General features: G+C 46.3%; 1 protein-coding gene across 1 annotated transcript in view; it reads left to right on the top strand.

The window, feature by feature from the left end:
* LOC129387515 (scoloptoxin SSD14-like) overlaps positions 1-9,138 on the top strand; it is a 95,021-nt gene extending 85,883 nt beyond the window's left edge. Inside the window, exon 12 of the mRNA XM_055076486.1 lies at positions 8,945-9,138. Within this exon, the coding sequence (XP_054932461.1) occupies positions 8,945-9,091 (147 nt within the window). The 3' untranslated portion in view covers positions 9,092-9,138. The remainder of the gene's footprint in view (positions 1-8,944) is intronic.
* Positions 9,139-20,232: the final 11,094 nt, after the last annotated feature.

Below are 20,232 nucleotides of genomic sequence, written 5' to 3'. Positions count from 1 at the left end.
GTGAAACCTTAAGATTTATACAAGCTGCCACGTGTATTGAACGTGTTGACATTTACGATGGCACCATCAGTTTTCATTTTGACGCCCTAACTTCTATCTTTCACAAACTGCCTTAAGCTGTCTTCGACTGTGCCATCGACGGAAACCTAACGCCCCCTCATCGCATCCAAATTCTTATACTCCGTAACAAGTTCGTTTCTTCGTTAGACTGCAACGAAGCATCCTTGTGCCACACGACCGGTGTGTCCCATACCGTTGACGCCGGTTCCCATGCCCCCTTGCGTCAGCGTGCGTAACGCGTTGCGGCACAAGAGCGCCGAGTTGTCACGAAACAAGTGGACGACATGCTGCGGCACGTCGTCATTCAGCCTTCTCAAAGTCCTTGGTCTTCACCTGTCGTTCTCACGCGATTCCATGCAGTGGGTGTGGAAATCGATGGATTAGTGTAGGTGTCGATCACCTGACGCGTTACGCCGAGACCGCGACCCTTCTCGCCTCGTTGCGATGTTCAGTCTTCCTAACTTCGTCCTTCGCCACGGTCCTACTCGAGAACTACTCAGCGATAGTGTTCGTGTCTTCTTGTCAGAAGCAATACAATCCCTTCTTCGCGCGTGCAACATTATTCACCGGAAATCGACCGGTTAAGTCTCACGGAGCGGTTCAACCGAATCCTCGTCGACATATTGAGGATGTACGGCTCGTTCGACCACACCAGTTGGGGCACCGTACTCCCGTCCGTTACCCGCCGTGGTTGCTTAGTGTATATGGTGTTGGGCTGCTAGGCACGAGGTCGCGGGATCGCATCTCGACCTCGGCAGCCTCATTTCGATACGGGCGAAATGCAGAAACACTCGTGAACATAAACTTAAGTGTACGTTAAAGAACCCCAGGTGGTCCAAATTTACGAAGTCCTCCACTATGACGTGCCTCATAATCGGATCGTGGTTTTGGCACGTCAAACCCCATAATTTAATTTTTCACTACCGTTCCTGACGTTCACATATGACACTGCGACGGAAGTAGTCAGCGGTTTTTCACCTTCTTTTTTTTCTTGTACGGACGTGAGTCTTCGTGTCCACTGGATACTATCCTGCCCTACCGACCTCACACATCTGAGTGCACTACAATTTCAGGAGTCGGCCATACGCTGGAGAATCTCGCCAGCTGGCTCGTTCGCTGACTATCGAGGAACGGGACCGTCAGAAAACACGACGTGACAGTCATCAGGTCACGCCCACCTTCCCTGCCGGTTCTCTCATTTGGACATGAATACCGCCTCACACCCGCGAACTTTATTGTAAACTATTTGCGCGGTACCACGGTCTGCACCCTAGCATCGACTCCACCTCACCTGTGACCTATATGGTGAAGGTCGTCGCACCATCGCCGGACTTTCGTTGTCGGGGTCGCGAGATAGGGCACATTAGCCACCTCAAGCCATATTACAACTCTCGCATCGTGTCTGCTCCCTGAGTCGCCAGGATGGCTCCGTTTCGCAACCGGGGGCACTATAATGAAGCAGACGCGCCTCGTATTTTTGGCGGCAGCTAGAAGACGACGACGACCCGTGTGGTGATTGCAAAATAGTTCCTGCTGTTCGCTGCTGCTAGACTAATTATCACTTGCAGTTAACCTCATTACAAGGCGTTCGATTGCAGTCGGTATTGAGGGCAACGGGATGGCCATGCTACATGACGACGGAATGAACACGTTGGTGCAACGACGGCCTGACAACCACGCCATGACGACTACGGAGTGAGCACAGTTGCATGACCATGATGGCATGCCGACTACTGCATGATTACGAAACTGTAAAGTGCATCGCATCGAAAGCACTAGACAAATGCGCCAGCTAAGTTGATAGTTTAATTAAACTTGTTGCTGTGTTTATCAGGGTTTAGCAAAAGCTGGACTCACAAATTTAGTGGCGTATTTCAGACCGATGCTAAATGCCTGAATTTCGGCCGCTTTAGATACAGTTTACAAAGTTGTGGTATTGTGTTTTATTTGCAAGCTACAGAGTCGTAAGCATGATTTTTTTTATTTTTAGATGTGTACACTATTCAATAACATTTGCAAAAATAAACGATGGCCTAAAATCAATGTGTATGCTATACAGTCGGCATTGATTCGTTTTATTTTAATGCAACAAACCCGTTCAAGATTGCTAGAGTGGTCGCCGATAAAAAAAATTTTCATCTTATGACGTATTTAGGTAGAAACTCCTTAATAAACCTTCTTCTTAAATGCTTATTTCTATTTCGAAGTCTTTTTTGCGAATACATCACTAAAGCAAGGACTTCGTTTTACTACTATATTCCGAATCCTGACTAATTTTATTGCCAAACGTTCAAGATTCTTGCAGTGGAGGGGTAAACCTCTATAGCGCCGGCGGAGACACATGGAGGCAAGAAAAAAAACTAAAAGGGAGTGCCTCACGACAATATTGAAGCCTAGTCATCAAAAAATACGGAAGAGATGTGGGCCGTCGTCACGTGATAAGGAAGCAGTAGCTTATCCTCACCTCGCTTTGGTTGTGTCTGCTGCGGTTTTATCATCTTGCCCATGGAAGGTAAGAAGGCGGAGGGATGAAAGTTTGCAAGAAAAAAACTGCGCAGGTCCAATGCCTGTGCCGCAAACAGCGAGAACGCGAATCTTTCGAGATGTTTGCGTCGACGTCTTTGCCTGACACTGGTGCATGACATTATTTACTGCACAGCGCTAACGTTTTCTTTTGGCTTTCCGCTTCTTCGCTTCTTCGGGCGACACTCGGTGCTCTCGTTTCACCAGGATTCGGATTTGTATATTGCAATATTGCCCGTAAACAGTAAACACTGCCATGGGGGCACATTGCATGGCGTGACTGATGCGTTCATGCTCAAGAATATTTTTTTTTTTTGCGATAGAAATTATATGGACACGTTAGGCGCATTTCAGCCGTCGTTGTCGACGTCGCCATGGTCTTTAGTATAAAATACAAGAGCGATAATATCGTGCCGGCGCTCCGTATGATGTGGGCACGAGTGAAAGCCCGCGGGAGCGAGTCGAAGATGGTAGCTCGGTCTCGTTCGCGCAAGGGAGGGAGCGTGGAGGAAGCGCGTGGTATTCCACAGAGCGCAAGGCACCGGGGGGCTTCCACTCCGGCGGAGCCTGCGTATGTAGCAGCTGAGCGCGGCCGCGCGGACCCTATTTTGAAAGTGATCTGCGATGGGTACAGAGTCATGGTGCGCCGACTTCTGATAGCTTCGTGTGTGCTGTGTTCTGGCTGCTCAGTTCATGTTGAAGCGGGAAGCACGAAGATAGTTGGCTCGCTGATACTGCCGCTCCTACTCACGCTATAGCGTTTCGACACCGAGTGTGCACGGTGATCGAGTGAGATGTGTTCATGTTTGCTTGGGCGCGCGTGGCACTATGTTTGTTAATCTACTTAGTAAGCAAATGTTTAGAAGTTGATACCGCCCTTAAAATTACTATCGTTACTTCGTATAGCTGTCTACAAATTTTCTATCGGAAAGGATACTTCGCCTTTCGGGCGAAACTGCGGCCTTTTATTTATTTGTTCTGTTTATTGTGTGCACACGGCGCCAAGAGGCATTACAGGGGGGGTCGGGGGGGGGGGGGGGGTATCTTAGGTAAAAGCACATCACTCTGATACAGCGAACATTACCAAACTTCCCAGCACAACACTGTTCTACAGAACGAAAAATAATGTAAGCTATAGAACCATCGCACAGATTACACATCTCACGATGAATTTCAACGGCAATGCGTTTAGCATCGAATCAATGTAGCGTAACATCGCATTGCCGCCGCCGAAACGATTTATGTGTGAGGCGTGTACAGCAGCTGTACTCCTCTTTTACGCTTCCTTAAGAACACCAGGCGCCATCTAGCGCCACCGCCGCGGCGAGCGTACGCGCGGCATCAGAAATGCATGGCACATCGGTGCGTGCGAACGCTGAGAAACACGTCATGTGACAACCGGGCTCGTCTCTCGCGCTTATGCGTGAAATGCATGAAATGTCGATTGCCCAACTATCCCAGCTGTCCACTCTAAGGTCTGCTCTCGCACTTCGTGTTGGACACGCTTCGCCAACTAGTGGCATTGCCGATAAGCCCGCGCGTGGCCTTCAAGACGAGAAGCGTGGTGAGCTCGTGCGTGCGGACGCTGAGGATTGTTCTCTCGCTTGCCGCACACTCAGTGGCACATACTCAGTGGCCCAAGCTGGCGAGAAGATCATTGAAGAGCGGCAGTGCATACCTAGTGCCTTTGTGGCGCAGCCTGCTGAAGCGTCGGGTTGATGTCCTTCAGGATCCCTTGTGACATGGATTCGATTCCGCTCAGCATCGGATAAATTTAAGGGATCGTTTTCAGCATTGTAGAGTGGCCCATTCCCTGTGGTATATACCTAGCTACTGAAGTTGACGTCAAAGACGTTTATTTAAAAGCGGCACTCACCGAATGTCACATGCTCTACGACACAAGTTGGCATCAAAGAGGTTCACTGAAGACGAGCACAGAGTGGCGCATGCCCAGTGTTACAAGTCGGCGTCAAAGAGTTTCTTGATAATGATATGCGGTTTTTTAATGGCGCAAGGGCCCGTTATGAAAGAGTTTCTTCGAAAAGCAGTACCTAACCAGTTCCTCATCTACAGTGACCTATGTCGGCGTGGAAGAGGTCTGTTGAAACCCGGCACATACGCGCACATCACCACATACTCAGTGACCCATCTTTGTCCGACGGTTGGTTTTTCGACCACGGGCTACCCAGTGACCCAGCCAGGCGGGAAACTGTTGGATACAAACGTAGATAGATAGCCTTCGGATAGTGCGTGAAGTATCCTAATAATGCTAACGCATTAATACAGATAAGCAAATCAGTTTATTACCTCAGAAAGAAAATCATCATTACAAGAAATCAATAGATTAGAAGGATGAAACCGATTCCACTCGCAAATCGTTTTTGGAAAGAAGGACATGCCAAATAATTATGTTTTACAGGATTATTAGCGTACTTTGCTGAGATTGGTTGCATGGTTCCCTCTAATACTTTTCCCTCTAGATGCCAACAGTAGAATAGTAAATGATGTGGAAAAATTTCAGGCGAAGTTCCCGACGACGATGGTCCAAACTGTCGTATTTCCTAACATTTTTTTGTACGGGTAACTTTGAAGTTTCTGTCATACTGTCAGCAGATAAAACGAGCTGCTGAATTCTGCGCCTTTCCTACTTTAGCGTTGTCTCGCATAATTGCTGGGTTCAAGACAAGGCACGTATAGTCAAGGACAAATCTCATCATCATCATCATCAACATCATCATATCATCGCCCACTGCAGGGCAAAGGCCTCTCCCATACTTCTCCAACAACCTCGGTCATGTACTAATTGTGGCCGTGTCGTCCCTGCAAACTTCTTAATCTCAACCGCCCACCTAACTTCCTGCCGCACCCTGCTACGTTGCCCTTCCCTTGGAATCCAGTCCGTAACCCTTAATGACCATCGGTTATCTTCCGTCCTCATTACATGTCCTGCCCATGGCCATTTATTTTTCTTTATTTCAACTAAGATGTGATTATCTCGCGTTTGTTCCCTCAACCAATCTGCTCTTTTCATATCCCTTAACGGTACACCCATCATTCTTCTTTCCATAGCTCGTTGCGTGGTCATCAATTTATGTGGAAATCTTTTCGTAAGCCTTCAGGTTTCTGCCCCGTAGGTGAGTACTGGTAAGACACAGCTATTATACACTTTTCTCTTGAGGGATAATGGCAACCTGCTGTTCATGATCTGAGAATGCCTGCCAAACGCACCCCAGCCCATTCTTATTCTTCTGATCATTTCCATCTCATGATTCGGATCCGCCGTCACTACCTGCCCTGAGCAGATGTATTCCCTTATCACTTCCAGGGCCTCGCTACCTATTGCTGTTCTCTTCCGAGACTGTTAAACATTACTTTAGTTTTCTGCAGAATAATTTTTAGCCCCACTCTTCTGCTTTGCCTCTCCAGGTCAGTGAGCATGCATTGCAATTGGTCCCCTGAGTTACTAAGCAAGGGAATATCATCAGCGAATCGCAAGTTACTAAGGTATTCTCCATTAACCTTTATCCCCGATTCTTCCCAATCCAGGTCTCTGAATACGTCCTGTAAACACGCTGTGAAGAGCATTGGAGGGATCGTATCTCCCTGCCTGACGCCTTTCAGGACAAATATCACGTGTGTCTAATAAAGCAGCTCGCTGGAAGTGTTGCACTTCGGCTAAAGAAACTGAGTATCTGGCCCGCTTTACTTAAAGCGTAGTCAACATGACTCTGCCAATGCAATTGTGCGTAAATTTCTAGGCATTTATACTCTAATACCTTATGCGTTGCAATATCATTAGTGGTGTGACAAGTCTGAGGAGCCAGCTCTTCTCCAGTTCATTCCACGAAATCTGTGTTATTTAGGTTCGACTGCATGCGCCATCGCGTGCAGCAGTCATTACTTTTGTTAATATCTCCTTGCATACAAATTTCGTCCTGAGCAATAGTGATTTTCCTATACAATACGCTGTCATCTGCGAAAATTCTCTTTTGATAATGTAAGTTTATTATTAACGCACAATAAAAGCAACAGTGGCCACAAAACAGAGCCTTGGAAAAGTCTGAATTTACTTCTTTTGAACTGGACGGGACACAAATAAAAACAACGAACTGGCGACACGATGCGACGTAATCAGCAACCCATAAGGTCACCTGAGGAACTATGTTATATGCGGTACGTTTTCCCAGAAGTAAGGCTAGCGTTACCATATGCAATGTCTTCTTGAAATCTTAGAATTCGCAAACCACCAAATTTTTATTGCCTAATGCACACGATATATCATGCTCAAATCCGGTTACTCAAGCCTTCGCGAAAGCCTTGCCATCGAGGCGTGAGCAGTGAATACTGATTCATATGCTGTATAATACTGATATATATGTTTTAGAATTTCGCGTACAACACAAGTACGATATATTGGCCTGAATTTAAACACTTCGCACGGAGGGCCTGATTTAAGAATCGGTATGACTACTCAAGTAAGAAAGGCGCAAACGCCCAGGGGTGAGATAGAAAACAAGGACGAGTGCAGACTGGCAACAATGATTTACATTGAAAAACAAGCAAGTTATATACCCTGGCATAAACACGTCATCATCATCATCATCAGCCTAGTTACGCCCACTGCAGGGCAAAGGCCTCTCCCATACTTCTCCAACTACCCCGGTCATGTACTAATTGTGGCCATGTTGTCCCTGCAAACGTCTTAATGTCATCCGCCCTCCTAACTTTCTGCCGCCCCCTACTACGCTTCCCTTCCCTTGGAATCCAGTCCGTAACCCTTAATGACCATCGGTTATCTTTCCTCCTCATTACATGTCCGGCCCATGCCCATTTCTTTTTCTTGATTTCAACTAAGATGCCATTTACTCGCGTTTGTTCCCTCACCCAATCTGCTCATTTCTTATCCCTTAACGTTACACCTATCATTCTTCTTTCCATGGCTCGTTGCGTCGTCCTCAATTTCAGCAGAACCCTTTTCGTAAGCCTCCAGGTTTCTGCCCCGTAGGTGAGTACTGGTAAGACACAGCTGTTATACACTTTCCTCTTGAGGGATAGTGGCAACCTGCTGTTCATGATTTGAGAATGCCTGCCAAACGCACCCCAGCCCATTCTTATTCTTCTGGTTATTTCAGTCTCATGATCCGGATCCGTGGTCACTACCTGCCCTAAGTAGATGTATTCCCTTACCACTTCCAGTGCCTCGCTACCTATCGTAAACTGCTGTTCTCTTCCGAGACTGTTAAACATTACTTTAGTTTTCTGTAGATTAATTTTGTAGCAGCTTAAATATTAGTGGGTAAATAATCAATTTCTAGTTCGCGCAGACTCGCCGGTTGGCCTCGAAAACGCACATGTCACCGGACTTACGAATAAAGAATGCTTCGGCAATCTCCCTCGCTATCCTATCTTTGAGTCTTGACAGCATCTGGTTTCTTTTAGCAACGGTTTGCACTTACATTCCTTGCAACGCAGGCACCGATTAGACGATTGCGGCCCTTTGAAAGAAGCTCTTTGTTCCACTAAAGGATTGTTCAAACACCGTCCTGTTTGTCCAATGTACCACTTCCCGCAGGACAGCAACTGCGTCGCCGTCATGCAATCGTCATCGTGCCGTCGTCGCAATGCCGTCGTGGATGTTCCCTCGTCGTCATTCCAGCTTCGTCATCCTATTCCCTTCATACCGTCTTCGTCACGCCGACGTCATCTAGCCACAGTCGTCACACGCTCGTCACCACCCCATTGTCCTCCTGCCATCGTTGGGACGCTGTCGTCGTTATACCGTCCTCATCATTTCAGTATCGTCATCCCGTTGGCGTCATTCCGTCGTCGTCATAGCACATTCGTCGTTCCATTGACGTCACAGTGTCGTCGTCGGGTTGTCATGATTAGAACCGACCCTGGCGAGCATGTGTCATAGCAAATTGGGCCGACCCCGCACGTAGCTGAACCAATGGAAATCTGAAAATCACCCCTATAGAATCTAAATAAAGGTGTCTTCATGAATAGTTTTTGACGCTACATTGCGAGAATGCTAATCACATTAACGCGATAGTCGTCATGATGGGTAGGGTCGAATCTCTGTTTACCCCATCACTGTGTAACCAACTAGCAGAAAAGTCTGATCTGTATAGCATTATCTTTCAACATTATGTTTTTGAAAAAGCACCCTGGAACTTTTCTATGGTGAGTAAGGCAGCGATTAAAAAAATCGGCACCTGAGTGTTTAAAGAGCTTTGATCAGACAAGTCTGCAAGTAAATTACGCGCTTAATTTTCTTTCATTCTGCAGTTACATTATTGGGCTCGTGATCTAAGCTACAAGACGTTTAGTTTATAGCTATTTCTTCTCTTTTCTTTTTCAGAGATACGTGAGCGATTTGAAGAAAAAAGGACACAAGATAAAATTCAAGAAAACCATGCTTAACGTTTTCAGCGGCATCCACAAGCGAGATGGCCGACTCTACGCCAACACCGATTTCAGGAAGGGTAGCACTGTCGACGGGGACTGATGCATAGCAAGCCGTGCTTAACCAGTGAAGATCCTCGGAAAATAAAGATTGTCCCACAGTGAGTTCTCTGGCGTTCCAGTTATTGCATTATCGCCAAGCAAATAAAGTTAATCGGAGCAGGAGGAGGTGAGATTAAGCATTTATCTTATAAGCTCCCTGTATTTTATTTATTTATGGTCGTGTCCGTTAATGGTGCGCCTCTCTTTCTATTTTTCGCCCATGCGATTGAGGTTGGGCCGGAGGAGTTTTCTGCATACAGGAGACTGAAATATGGACGGACCGACGGATGAATTGGCTAGCCATATACAGCTTCGTTGTAAAATTAGTTTCTTTATTGAATGTACGCTTGCCGCAAGAGTTTACCTTTCTAGTAACAATAGTGCACTAAATATCGACATCAACGCTGGCGCTCACGTCGTCGCCTGTCTACAAGATCCCTTTGCAAACACCTGGACTACCACACCATATCATATCAAAAGGTGTCGAACGATTTCATTTTTGGTAGCTAATTGCACCGCCAACTATGTAAGAATTGGGCGCTCAAAGTATCACGGAAAAATCCGTATTTGAAATATTGCCACGTAGTTGTGATCATGAAGAATGTTGGGTGAAAACTGAGACTTTGAAATTTAACTCTTCATTGGGCGAAGTTTATGCCCAGAGGAACAAGTAACACTAAATAGCAACGAAAGCAGCGAGGAGAAGAATTTAAACATGTGTAGCACTCGCAAGAAAACCCACCTAGAACAGCTAAAATTTACGTAATTCGTTGCTTGTCTCCTCCCGATTCTTGTTTCTGTCAAATATTGGCCACGGAGCGCCTAATTCAATTTTCAAGCTTGTTGACCATGCGGTGTTGAAGCATCAACACCGCATCGGGAGGCCTTCACATTCAATTGCATTGAGTGTACTGCTAGAAAAGTTTAAAGGGAATTTACTATTGCAACTGGTTTCACCAGGTTAATTCTATCTTTCTCGACATTGGTGAAAGGACATAGCGTGGGACACTACAAACTTGATAATCGGAGGGTTAAGTAGGTGTTTTTCTTTGCCCTTTGCAAAGTCGTACTATTTAAGCACTTATACATATGCATATCGGCCGCTCATTTGCAGTACATATATATATATATATATATATATGATTAAATATAATTATATATATATATAGATTTGGGCCGTGAAACATATCGACTGCGCAAAGCACTCATGAAACCTTTTCACCTTCCCCACAGCGCACTTACACCATTTGCTCTTTCCATAAGAAAAAAAAAAGAGATCAAGAACCAATTGCAGCTTCATTGACTCAGTACGTGCTGCTTCTCAGGCAGACATCAATCCTGGTATACGGGGCTGCATGCATATGTCTTGTATGATGCAGGTCCTAATATACGTTGCACCAGCTGCACATACTGCAAACAGATCCCTTTGAAATGCTCTAGCATAAGGACACACAGACTCAAACATGATAACGCTGTGTCATGTTTACTTCAGTGCGTCAGCGTTCTTTAGTGCTGCACGAGTGATTTATCCCTATCTAGACGATAGGACGCCTGCACTTGAAAGAAGTTAGTAAAGAAGTGTCGAGAACTTCTATTAATCTGAATTCCCATGCCGAATAGAAGAGCGCACTGTCAGCTGAAACGGAAAGCACGGCTGATGATGTACTTCCCATCGTTGCGCTACTAGTGTTTTTCGCTCATGAAAGTTGTCTTTGCCGCTGGAAGCAGCGCATAGCTCGGCCGGTAAACTTCAGTCATCTGAGACCACATATTTCACACACGAAACACGCCGCGCATCCCCACCCCAAATTCTACACGGTTCATTCACCACATCACATACCACACGAAGCCAAGACTGCCATATTTTAAAACGACGCAGCATCAAACGGAACTTAAAATTCATTTCCTTCAATAGAGTTTTTCAGCTGGCTTCGTTCACTCGCCAGTTACGAACTCGAAGGGCGCTCTAGGCCTACGCGTAATGCACACAACAGGCAAGTGGTGATTATCCACAATTCGGAGTTCGGAAGCTTGTTTCCATTCGTTTCTAGCGCAACAATATATACACACACCAAGCACAGACGTTGAGGCGATCTTGATTCCATTCGATGTGTTAACAGAAAAACGCATTGAGACCGGCTGAACTCAGTGGGCAGCATGGATTTGTCGGAGTCGTTCGAACTTGGTCCGGGTCCACGTCGCACTTCCAAAGCCCACTGTCGTCGGTCGTGTAGTTGTCGGCCTAGCTTCACAAGACTGTCTTTCGGGAACATTGTCGCACGTGTCATGAAGCCAAAGAACTTGGACGATCGTTGGTATCCGTGTCTTCGCATCGGTGGCAATCATAGATAGGTATAGGAACCGGAGGCCTCGCAGCCTCTGATTGTTGGACGCCGGTGACGCGTCTAGCCTTTGATTGGTGCACGCCGGCGTTACGTCGCCACGCATCGCCGACTTTCTAACCTCGGTAGTCAGAAAAATCTTTGCGCGTCGCGACGCGTCACCCTGTTCGCGACCGACGCTTCTGACGCATTTGACGTATTGGCGCGGGACGAAGTGTGCTGACCACGGAGGAAGGAAAAAGACAGGAGGGATCCTTAGGTCACGTAGCCAGCCTTGGCACGCGAACGCTCCGTGAAGCGAGAGTGTTGGCGCAACACATGATCTGTTGCGTCTACATCACGCAGCAAAATCGAGATTTGCCGAGAGGTTCGGTTACCGGTAGTATTTATTCGGCGCTCGCTCGCCTGGTAGCTGCTAGCTGCTCACATGGAGGTCTCCATGGCTGCTCAGATCTCTGGTCACATTTTCCTCTGAATGCTTGTCCCGCTTCGGTCGTTTCCTGCAAAGCATGTGTTCCGCGCTTCGGGCAAGTTTCGAGAAGTTTACAATCCAACGTCAGCGCACTTAGGCTACAGTCAGTCAGTGGCATACTTCTGCAATGTGTGCAGTGCGAAGTCGTGATAGGGAAAGCCGCCTCAGGCTGCATACACGATGTCTGTCGTTGTATAAAAACACTTTCTGCTAAAGTCGTGCTAGGAGGACGCATTTGTCGGTCAGGTAAAGACTCAGCTGCCAACAAACATGTTCACTGCTGAGAGACACATGCACATAAAGAAGTGTTGTCCATGTGACAATCTTGCCTGCTCTTTCTTCGCTCGGTAAACCTCTTGTGTGTAACTCGTTTCACCGTATTCAAGTCAATTGAGTCATCATAGTCTTTGTCTGTTTACTTTAACTCTTCTGCCTTTACAGTCCATATATTTCAGCCTTGCAGTGAGCACATGTACGTTGAATGAACTCTTTCTCAGGTAGCAAGTGGGGGAGCTTGTCATAATATCGTTTGAATACCATGCTTATCTTTAATTACACAATAACTCAACGTAACAGAGAAATAAGGTTGCAGTGCACACTTAAGCAATAGAACACCATGTAGACAAATAAAAAGAATACATACAGCACACAGAACACCAGGAAGCCGAATATTTTATTTTTGCAATGGGGCGAAAATATTATGCCAAACAAAAGCAAATAAAGGGATCACATACTTGGTAAAACATTATTAAACACTAAGATTGAACGATGCTTTGATCAACTCAATTACAAAAATTATAACATAGCAGACAGTAACAACCACTGTTAGCTTCTATGAGAGGACCCAAAGACACAATTTCGTGTCCAGGTAAATTGCTGGGCACGAAATGATGTAAGCATGCCTGATTATATCGCAATGTAATTTGTCAACCAGTCTGTTGACTACATGAAGTGGAACTTTGTCATATTCAGTGTTGTTTTCTAGGCTGTTCTGTGCAAACGCCAATAATAACGGATAACGAAGTTCACCAATATATACATAAACAAACGTTGGGCCAGTGTGTCACTGCTCTGTGTGTAAAAATAGCAAAATTGTTGCACACTTGACAAGCGCAGGTAAGATGACATCGAAGAAGTTACAAGATATCGGTGTGAGGCTATAGTTACAGACTGTTACGCGCATAATTATACACAGTCACTGACCTTTGAATTGGGTCAGCTTAGTATGCTTTTGCCTCACCCTTTCTTGGTGAACACGGCTTGTTGTCGACCTGGCCGTGCCCCGGACTTCAGAGGTCAAAGTGCAGCTCTCGCCATCTAGTAGCATTGGAAAGTACGATTCGCGCGAAAATTTGTCGATGGGCGCGAGTGGCACCAGCGCCCCAAACGCGAATACTTCTCAGTTGGGATTCGTTTTTCCAAATTATCGGCTGCCAAGTTGCAAGTGCGGCCCAAATGCAGGTGCAGGCCTTTATTCGAGATTATATCGCATGTCCCATAAAAATTATGTTGTCCCTAAGTTGTGAAAAATTCCGCATCGTGATCGTTGTTTGGCTTTCCCATTTAAAATGTGCTTACCATTTTTGGGATACTTCATATACTTTGTGATTTTGTTTGTGTCGTTGTTCTAACCGTTTTCCCGCAAGCATGGGTCACTGGTTAGTCTATGGTCTAAAGGGTAGAGCGTCGGTCCGCTGTGCTGAGGGAACCACGTTCGAAACCAGCCGTTGGACCAACTTCCGTCAATGAGTATATGACAGTGGCTATGTGCCACTCTTCACTGAGTCTCTTTCACCTCAACTTGGCTACTGGGTATGTACCATTGGTTATGTGCCATCCTTTAACGCACAAAGAGAAATACATTAAAGGTTATCGGTGATGATGATGATGATATGTGGGGTTTTATGGCGCAAGGATTAAAGGTTATCGGGTGCTGGTGGAATCGAACCTGCGTCCTATATATTCAGTCAATATAGTCTTAATATATGGACTCCTTTGGCAGCGATCCAACTGCCGCTGCCATGTTTGATCCCGTGGTGACGCGTCCATTGTTTGCCTCAACTGCCTCCGGTGCCCCCGCGTTTACAACGGGTGTGTACGACGCCGATGCGGCTTAGCAAAACTCTGTTTCGGGAGATTTATATCATAGACGGTGACTGGGTCGACGATACGCAGCTTTGGCCATAGCTTCAGAGAACATGCAAAAGCGCTTCAGAAGCTGATTAGGCTGTGTCCAAAGGGCGCGAGCCGCTAATATGGTGCTTGTTTTAAAAGCGAGGCTAATTATGTATGCCAGGCTATCCAGACTCTTCGTTTATGAATCGAATCAGGATTAGAGCGTTTTGCTCTTCGTTTTTTATTTGGTAAATATTTTGAGTCAGCGGCTTGGAACGTTTCTGACTCAGTAAAGTTCATTGGTGAGTTCACTATCTGGGTATTTCTGCCTAATCACTCGCGGGTGTGCCCAATTCCGATAGATTTGTTCTTGCTGCGCCCAAGGCTTGAAACGTAGCTGTTTTGAAAATAGGAATATCTTGTAGCAAAGATGTATTATCACTTGTACCTCACTTACCCTAGTGGAGCGTCACGAAACATTCAGCTTCGGCCGTTCGTGTAATCCGTTGTTTATTGTGCGTACATGGTGTACATATATTCAAGTGTGCGCTCATTCACTTATTGACACGTTGGTGATAGAGTGAGTGTAAGATTCTGTGCCAGTTTTGTAGATGTGTGGAGATACTGCGCGCGAAACATGCAATGACCGGAAGCAGCGCTGCTTCTATTGTTGTTGTTTAACGATCTGCACTCACTCTTGCCGACGTTCCGGGGCTGAAGCACTTTTATTTTTTTGACGGTTAGCGATACAACGCTAGCGGATGAGGAAATTTCTGTAGCCTCGAAGAAAGTCGTACATCTCGAACTGCCGGTAACGCGTACGGAACATCGCAGAAACTGTCCGTGAACTTGGCTACACAGATTCATTGCATTCTCTAATATGCCAGTCACTATTTTTGCAGCCAACTACTGCACACGTCTTCAATCCACATGATTGGACCCGGCATGATTGGGGCACAGTGCGTCAGACTCAGTTGCATTTCCAACCGCTGCTCGCGCACAAGCAAGATGGAAGCGCTAACGGTTTCGTATTCGTGCACTGTCGCCGAGGCGACGTGTGGTGAATCGCCGAAAGCGTCATCTTGTTTCTCTAGAACATACTGTTCCGCGAATAGCGTCAATATGCAGACACGTGCCACTCGCGGACTCCGCATGCCATTGCAAGATGGCGCAGCGTGTCCATAAGGAACTTCTATAGAAAAGGCCGGCGGCCGTACACGCTTCGTACATGTGTTTCGGCCGAGGCAATGCGGTGTGCCACTAGGTTGCTCGATTGCTCTTAATGCGATTGCATTAAAAGTCGACAGTCATCATGAGCTTGGTTCAGCAGGAATTGCTTTTTATTTTCATCACCTCCAGCTTGCCCAAACTAATAGAGGGTATGAGCCATGATTTCAGGCCACAACAAGAACAGCAACCCGTCCAGGATCCAGCAGGAGCTCGGCGCTTTTCCGAGGCAAGGATTTCTTTGTCTAACCTCGAGCACGTCCCCTGTAACTGTATTTCTTGCGCCGTTTGGGACATTTCTTAGAAAATGAAAACAACGGCAGCGTGACTGTTGCTAGCGAAAGTCGTCTGACATAATTGCTGCAAAATGGCAGCCAGATAGAGCGTGGTTCTGCTACTCCCGTTCTGTGCGTTCACTTCGGCTTCTTCGTGTCGTTCTGGCAGCCTTTCCAGCAAGATATCGCTACCCTCGTTTTGAGGGAACGGTTATTTATAACTAGATCTCTCTGCGTCGTACAGCAATAAAGGGATTACTGATCCATCCGTGCTGCACAACGTCCCAGCAGATTTTCTCATCACCGCCTGCACTTGTTTACCTCACGTGCTCCTGTCTAAATATACGGGAACGCAGAAACCGTTTTTCTCTGTATCCATTGCACCAATTTAAATGTGGCTCATGGCATTAACATTAGTATTAAAATCTACCAACTATTGCCATCACTTGTTCACAAGGACATTCCGAGGGCCTAGTTAATGGATATTTGGCGTAATTAAAGAGTGCGGAAAAAAATTCCGAAGGTCACTTATGACTGCTTACGTGTGGCAATGCGAAAGTATTACAGTAGATTTGGTGAAATCTTTTGAATTGAGGAAGTGACGTACGGGAAGTAGCGCGCAAATTTTACACACTCGTGACGTGGGGCCACCTCCCCATAGGCTCCGCCGTCACGTGCCGGACTACGCGTGCACTAGGCCACACCTCTAGTCAGCCAGATGGAGCTACGTGACGTGCGGAATCACGCAAGCACTAGGCAGAACTTTAGTAAGCCGCAACCGTGGAGTTACCGCGGCGGCTGGGAAGCGTGCTCGTCCCGCAGGCCCAAGTTCAACTGCCACGCAGACCGCAACGTAACAATCTTTTTTTTTTCCGAGCCATCAATTTACTTTCTATACAGGAACCTCGCTGACAAATTCGACGTCTATCCGAGCACTTTTTACGTGTTTTTTTTACTTTTGCGCAGTGGGATACTTTTGTTACCGTCGCTCGGACACGCCGCCGACGACGGGAGATTTTCGCGTAGTAGAGCGTGTAATGCTTTTGCATTAAAAACAGGCGAGACACAGTGCTTGTCCCGTTACTACCCTTTTGTATTGTGCCACGTCTGTATTTGCGCTCTTTATTTACCACATTTTTTTTCTTAATGCGGCGATAATTTTTTTTACAACAAAATTCAAAAATTGCGAAATTTAAGAAAACGTCAAGGGTGAAGTCGACAACTTTGTAGCTCAGCAATAAAAGACGCTATCACGATTCTGTATGTTGGAACTATGACACATCTAAAGTGAAGAAAAATTGGGAGGCGCTTAATCTTCGTCTTTAGGAATGGAACACAATAGCACTAAAGGGTCCCTAACTGCTACTCACGCTTCCTGGCAACTGTAGCTTATGCAACCGTAATCGGTACTGGGAAACGCTTACACCGAAAGCTGAGCACGAAGACGAGCTTTCTGGTTCTTTTTTCTTCACTCGCACGGTCAGCGCTGCCGCTGCCGCCAATGCGCGGAGGCGAACGCCATCTGGTAGTGCTGCAAGGAACCGAGCGGAGCACGGGGCGCGAGCCGCACTGTGACTGGCGGAAAATTTCCGCTCACGGAGAGCGCACGGCCAACGCCGGCGACTCCGTGCTTTCTGAGTGACGGGGCCCTTGAGGCTATCGCTTTGAAATTGACGTATTATTCTCCTCTCCGAAACATAGCATTAATTTATAAGTAGAGCTTTTGCTGAATCCTTGTAAGCGTCGCAAAAAAAAAATCACGTTATCTGTAAATTTAATACAGAAATTGACCGCTTTACATGCTCTAGCAGGCGCAGTTAACAAAACTCCACTTTGTGCTTGTATTATGTTAAATCCACCGATTAGCTGCCACGCGCGGGGGCTGAGCGGTTATGGCGGTGAGGCGACTAAGCTCGAGGTCGCGGGTTTGATCCCAGCTGCCATAGCCACATTTTCGTAGCACAGCAATGCCATAAAACGCTCGTTTGCTTAGATTTAGACCGACGTCAAAAAAGAAACCCTGGTAGTCAAATTTTGTCCGGTGTCCCCTGCCACGACGTGCCTCATAATCATGTCGTGGTTCTGGCACGTACAGCCATACAATATTATTTCGATTTTACACAGTGATTTGCGGTGACTTCTAAAATAAATTTAAAAAATGCTTTGCGACTGAAACTGCAATTCCTCTTGCTAAAGTCAATGTAAATCTGATCTATCTTTTGAATGCAACAAATTGCAATAAAGTCGGTTCAGCAATTGTCGAATAAGAGCATTTCTGCGCTTTACGCATATTTGAATACGTTGAATCGGAGTTGGCCATAAGGTAGCGTTTTCTCTCAAAAACTGATGCAAGTTGCATGTTAACGGAATGCACGCTTCCACTGAAAGTGTGAATTTTCTGTTTCTTCCTGAAATTACCACAGCCGAATCACAAAGTAAAGCCTCTGATAAACCATTAAAGAACCAAACCGACGACGATAGGCGGAAAAAAAGAGAGGCCAAGAAGCAGTTTCGTTGCATAACGACATACGTGAGTCAGTTAGCCACTACGTTTTATAACTATGCTAAATATATAGAAAAGCTATATTCCTTGCTAGAAAACAGCAAAATTCATATATTGGGACTTGAGTAAATTCGTTTTCTCGCCATTTCAGGAGCCTTAGACCGCCATGAATGTCCCACAGGAGCCACCGACCAAGGAGAGCAGTGAAAAGAAGGAATTGACTGGACAGAAGGCCTCGAGCGAGACCCCTGGCCTGCCTCCGCCTCCAAGGTTAGAGCGCAGATGGCACTCCTGACTACTCTTCGATGTGCAGCGTCTGTGAATTGCCCTTATTTCTTGATTGATGCGAAATCGCAAAACGGCCCATTGGGGAAAAAGGCCGGGGTCTGTAGTCTGTGGCCATTAAACGACAGCTAAAGTCCCATTAGCTGCGACGCCGCGTCACGTGCACGTTTCGACAACGCAGAGGGAGCAAAAGGGAACAACTGCTGCAGCAATAGCGCGCCAGGTATTGCGTCAAGGGAGAGGGCATCGCCGCGCCGCCATGCCACCCTCGCTCTCGCTCTCTCTAGCCTGCGTTGCCCACGCGTTCCCAGTCCGCGCAAGCCCTCGCCCGCGTTCGAACTGCAGCTCGGTAAGGCCAAATCAAAACGCGGCAAGCGCCTCGACGCACTCCCTTGCCTGCGAAGAGTTCACATCTAGAAGGACCACTCAGCGGTGTTCAATAGGACATTAATGTTTTCGCATTCACAACTCATCAAAAGTGCTTAGGTGTGCTCAGATTTATTTATTTATCTGTTTATTTATTTACATTTATTTCCGTAAGATTCAAAGACAATACGAAGTTGCAGAAAGGAGCAGACATTGTATAAATTCACATGTGTTAACACGTATGGCACAGAGTTGCCTTAGAAACTGCAAAGAATATTTAGGACACACGAAAAGCAAGGACTGCATCACAACCATAAGAAAAAGCACCTTGCACACATAAAAAGCAATACAACCACGTGCGAATGTTAATACATAGAGCTGCTTCTTCAGGTGGTTTATTTCAGTGTATTAAGATGGTTCTTGAGTAAAGTATTTCCTCCTAAAGAAAATAAAAACAGGCAAGTAAGTTTGATATTGTAAGAATGGAAGCGTTTCTGCCGTTCCATTTCTTGCCGTAAAGTGGAATGAAGGAATTAGAGAACTGATTTGTTTTCCTCAAAGGAGCATGAACTTGGTAGCGATGATCAATACACGATGCAGGACGGCTCAGAGGAAACGTTAGATCATGAATATTCACTGTTAGGGTGAACTTTATGGACAGACAAAAACAGCGTGCCTCCGAATTTAAGCTTTTTCGACAACTGTATTATAAGCGCCCGACTGGGGATTAAACACATGCGTCAAGCGCCTTGGTGGATACTGGGGCCGAAAAATTAGTGACACAGTGCTTCTATATAGTTACCTAAATTTTAGAACAGGCACGTACCCAGGATATTTCTTTTCGGGGGGGGGGGGGGGGGGCAACCCAATGTAACTTTTCTATGCAAATGAGGGGGGGGGCGCTACCTTTACTAGTAGAAATGTGAATAATGCCCACCATTCACCGTAAAGACGCGTAAACCTGCAAAAGAGAATTGCACGCCTGTGATATACACCTCTCCGTTACTTGGCAAACAAGGAACCACATAAAATGGACTCGCACATGCCAGAAGCGCAGGAAGAACACTGTCAAAAACAAGTAAGCAAACAAAAGTGTAAAATAAAGATTTCAAGTAGCGCTTTTTTATTAGCCCTGGAAGACTTATACAGAAAAAAATATACATATTGCGATTATTGCGAAAGCGGAGTATACTCTGTAGCGTCAGGTTGGTACGGCAGTATGGTGTCCAAAGGGCATGATGGCTCACGGCCATACACAAGGAAAAAAGGGGAAAAGCCGGTGGCCGCTTGCGTCGCGGTGTTGTACGCGAACGTAACAAAGGGAAGTACGGTGTCCCAGTTGGAGTGGTCGGATGAAATATACATCCGCAACATGTCGCCAAGTGTGCGATTGAAGCGCTCGGTCAGACCGTTGGTCTGGGGATGGTACGCGGTCGATTTTCGATGAATTATCCTGCACTCAGCGAGAAGGGCTTGGATACCCTCCGACAGGAAGACACGGCCCCTATCAATCAGTAATTCTCGGGGAGCACCGTGGCGAAGAACAAAATTGCGAAG

Source organism: Dermacentor andersoni, chromosome 2 (genome assembly GCF_023375885.2).
Source record: "Dermacentor andersoni chromosome 2, qqDerAnde1_hic_scaffold, whole genome shotgun sequence".
In the NCBI taxonomy this organism is placed as follows: domain Eukaryota; kingdom Metazoa; phylum Arthropoda; class Arachnida; order Ixodida; family Ixodidae; genus Dermacentor; species Dermacentor andersoni.
This window is presented reverse-complemented; position numbering and strand designations above follow the sequence as displayed.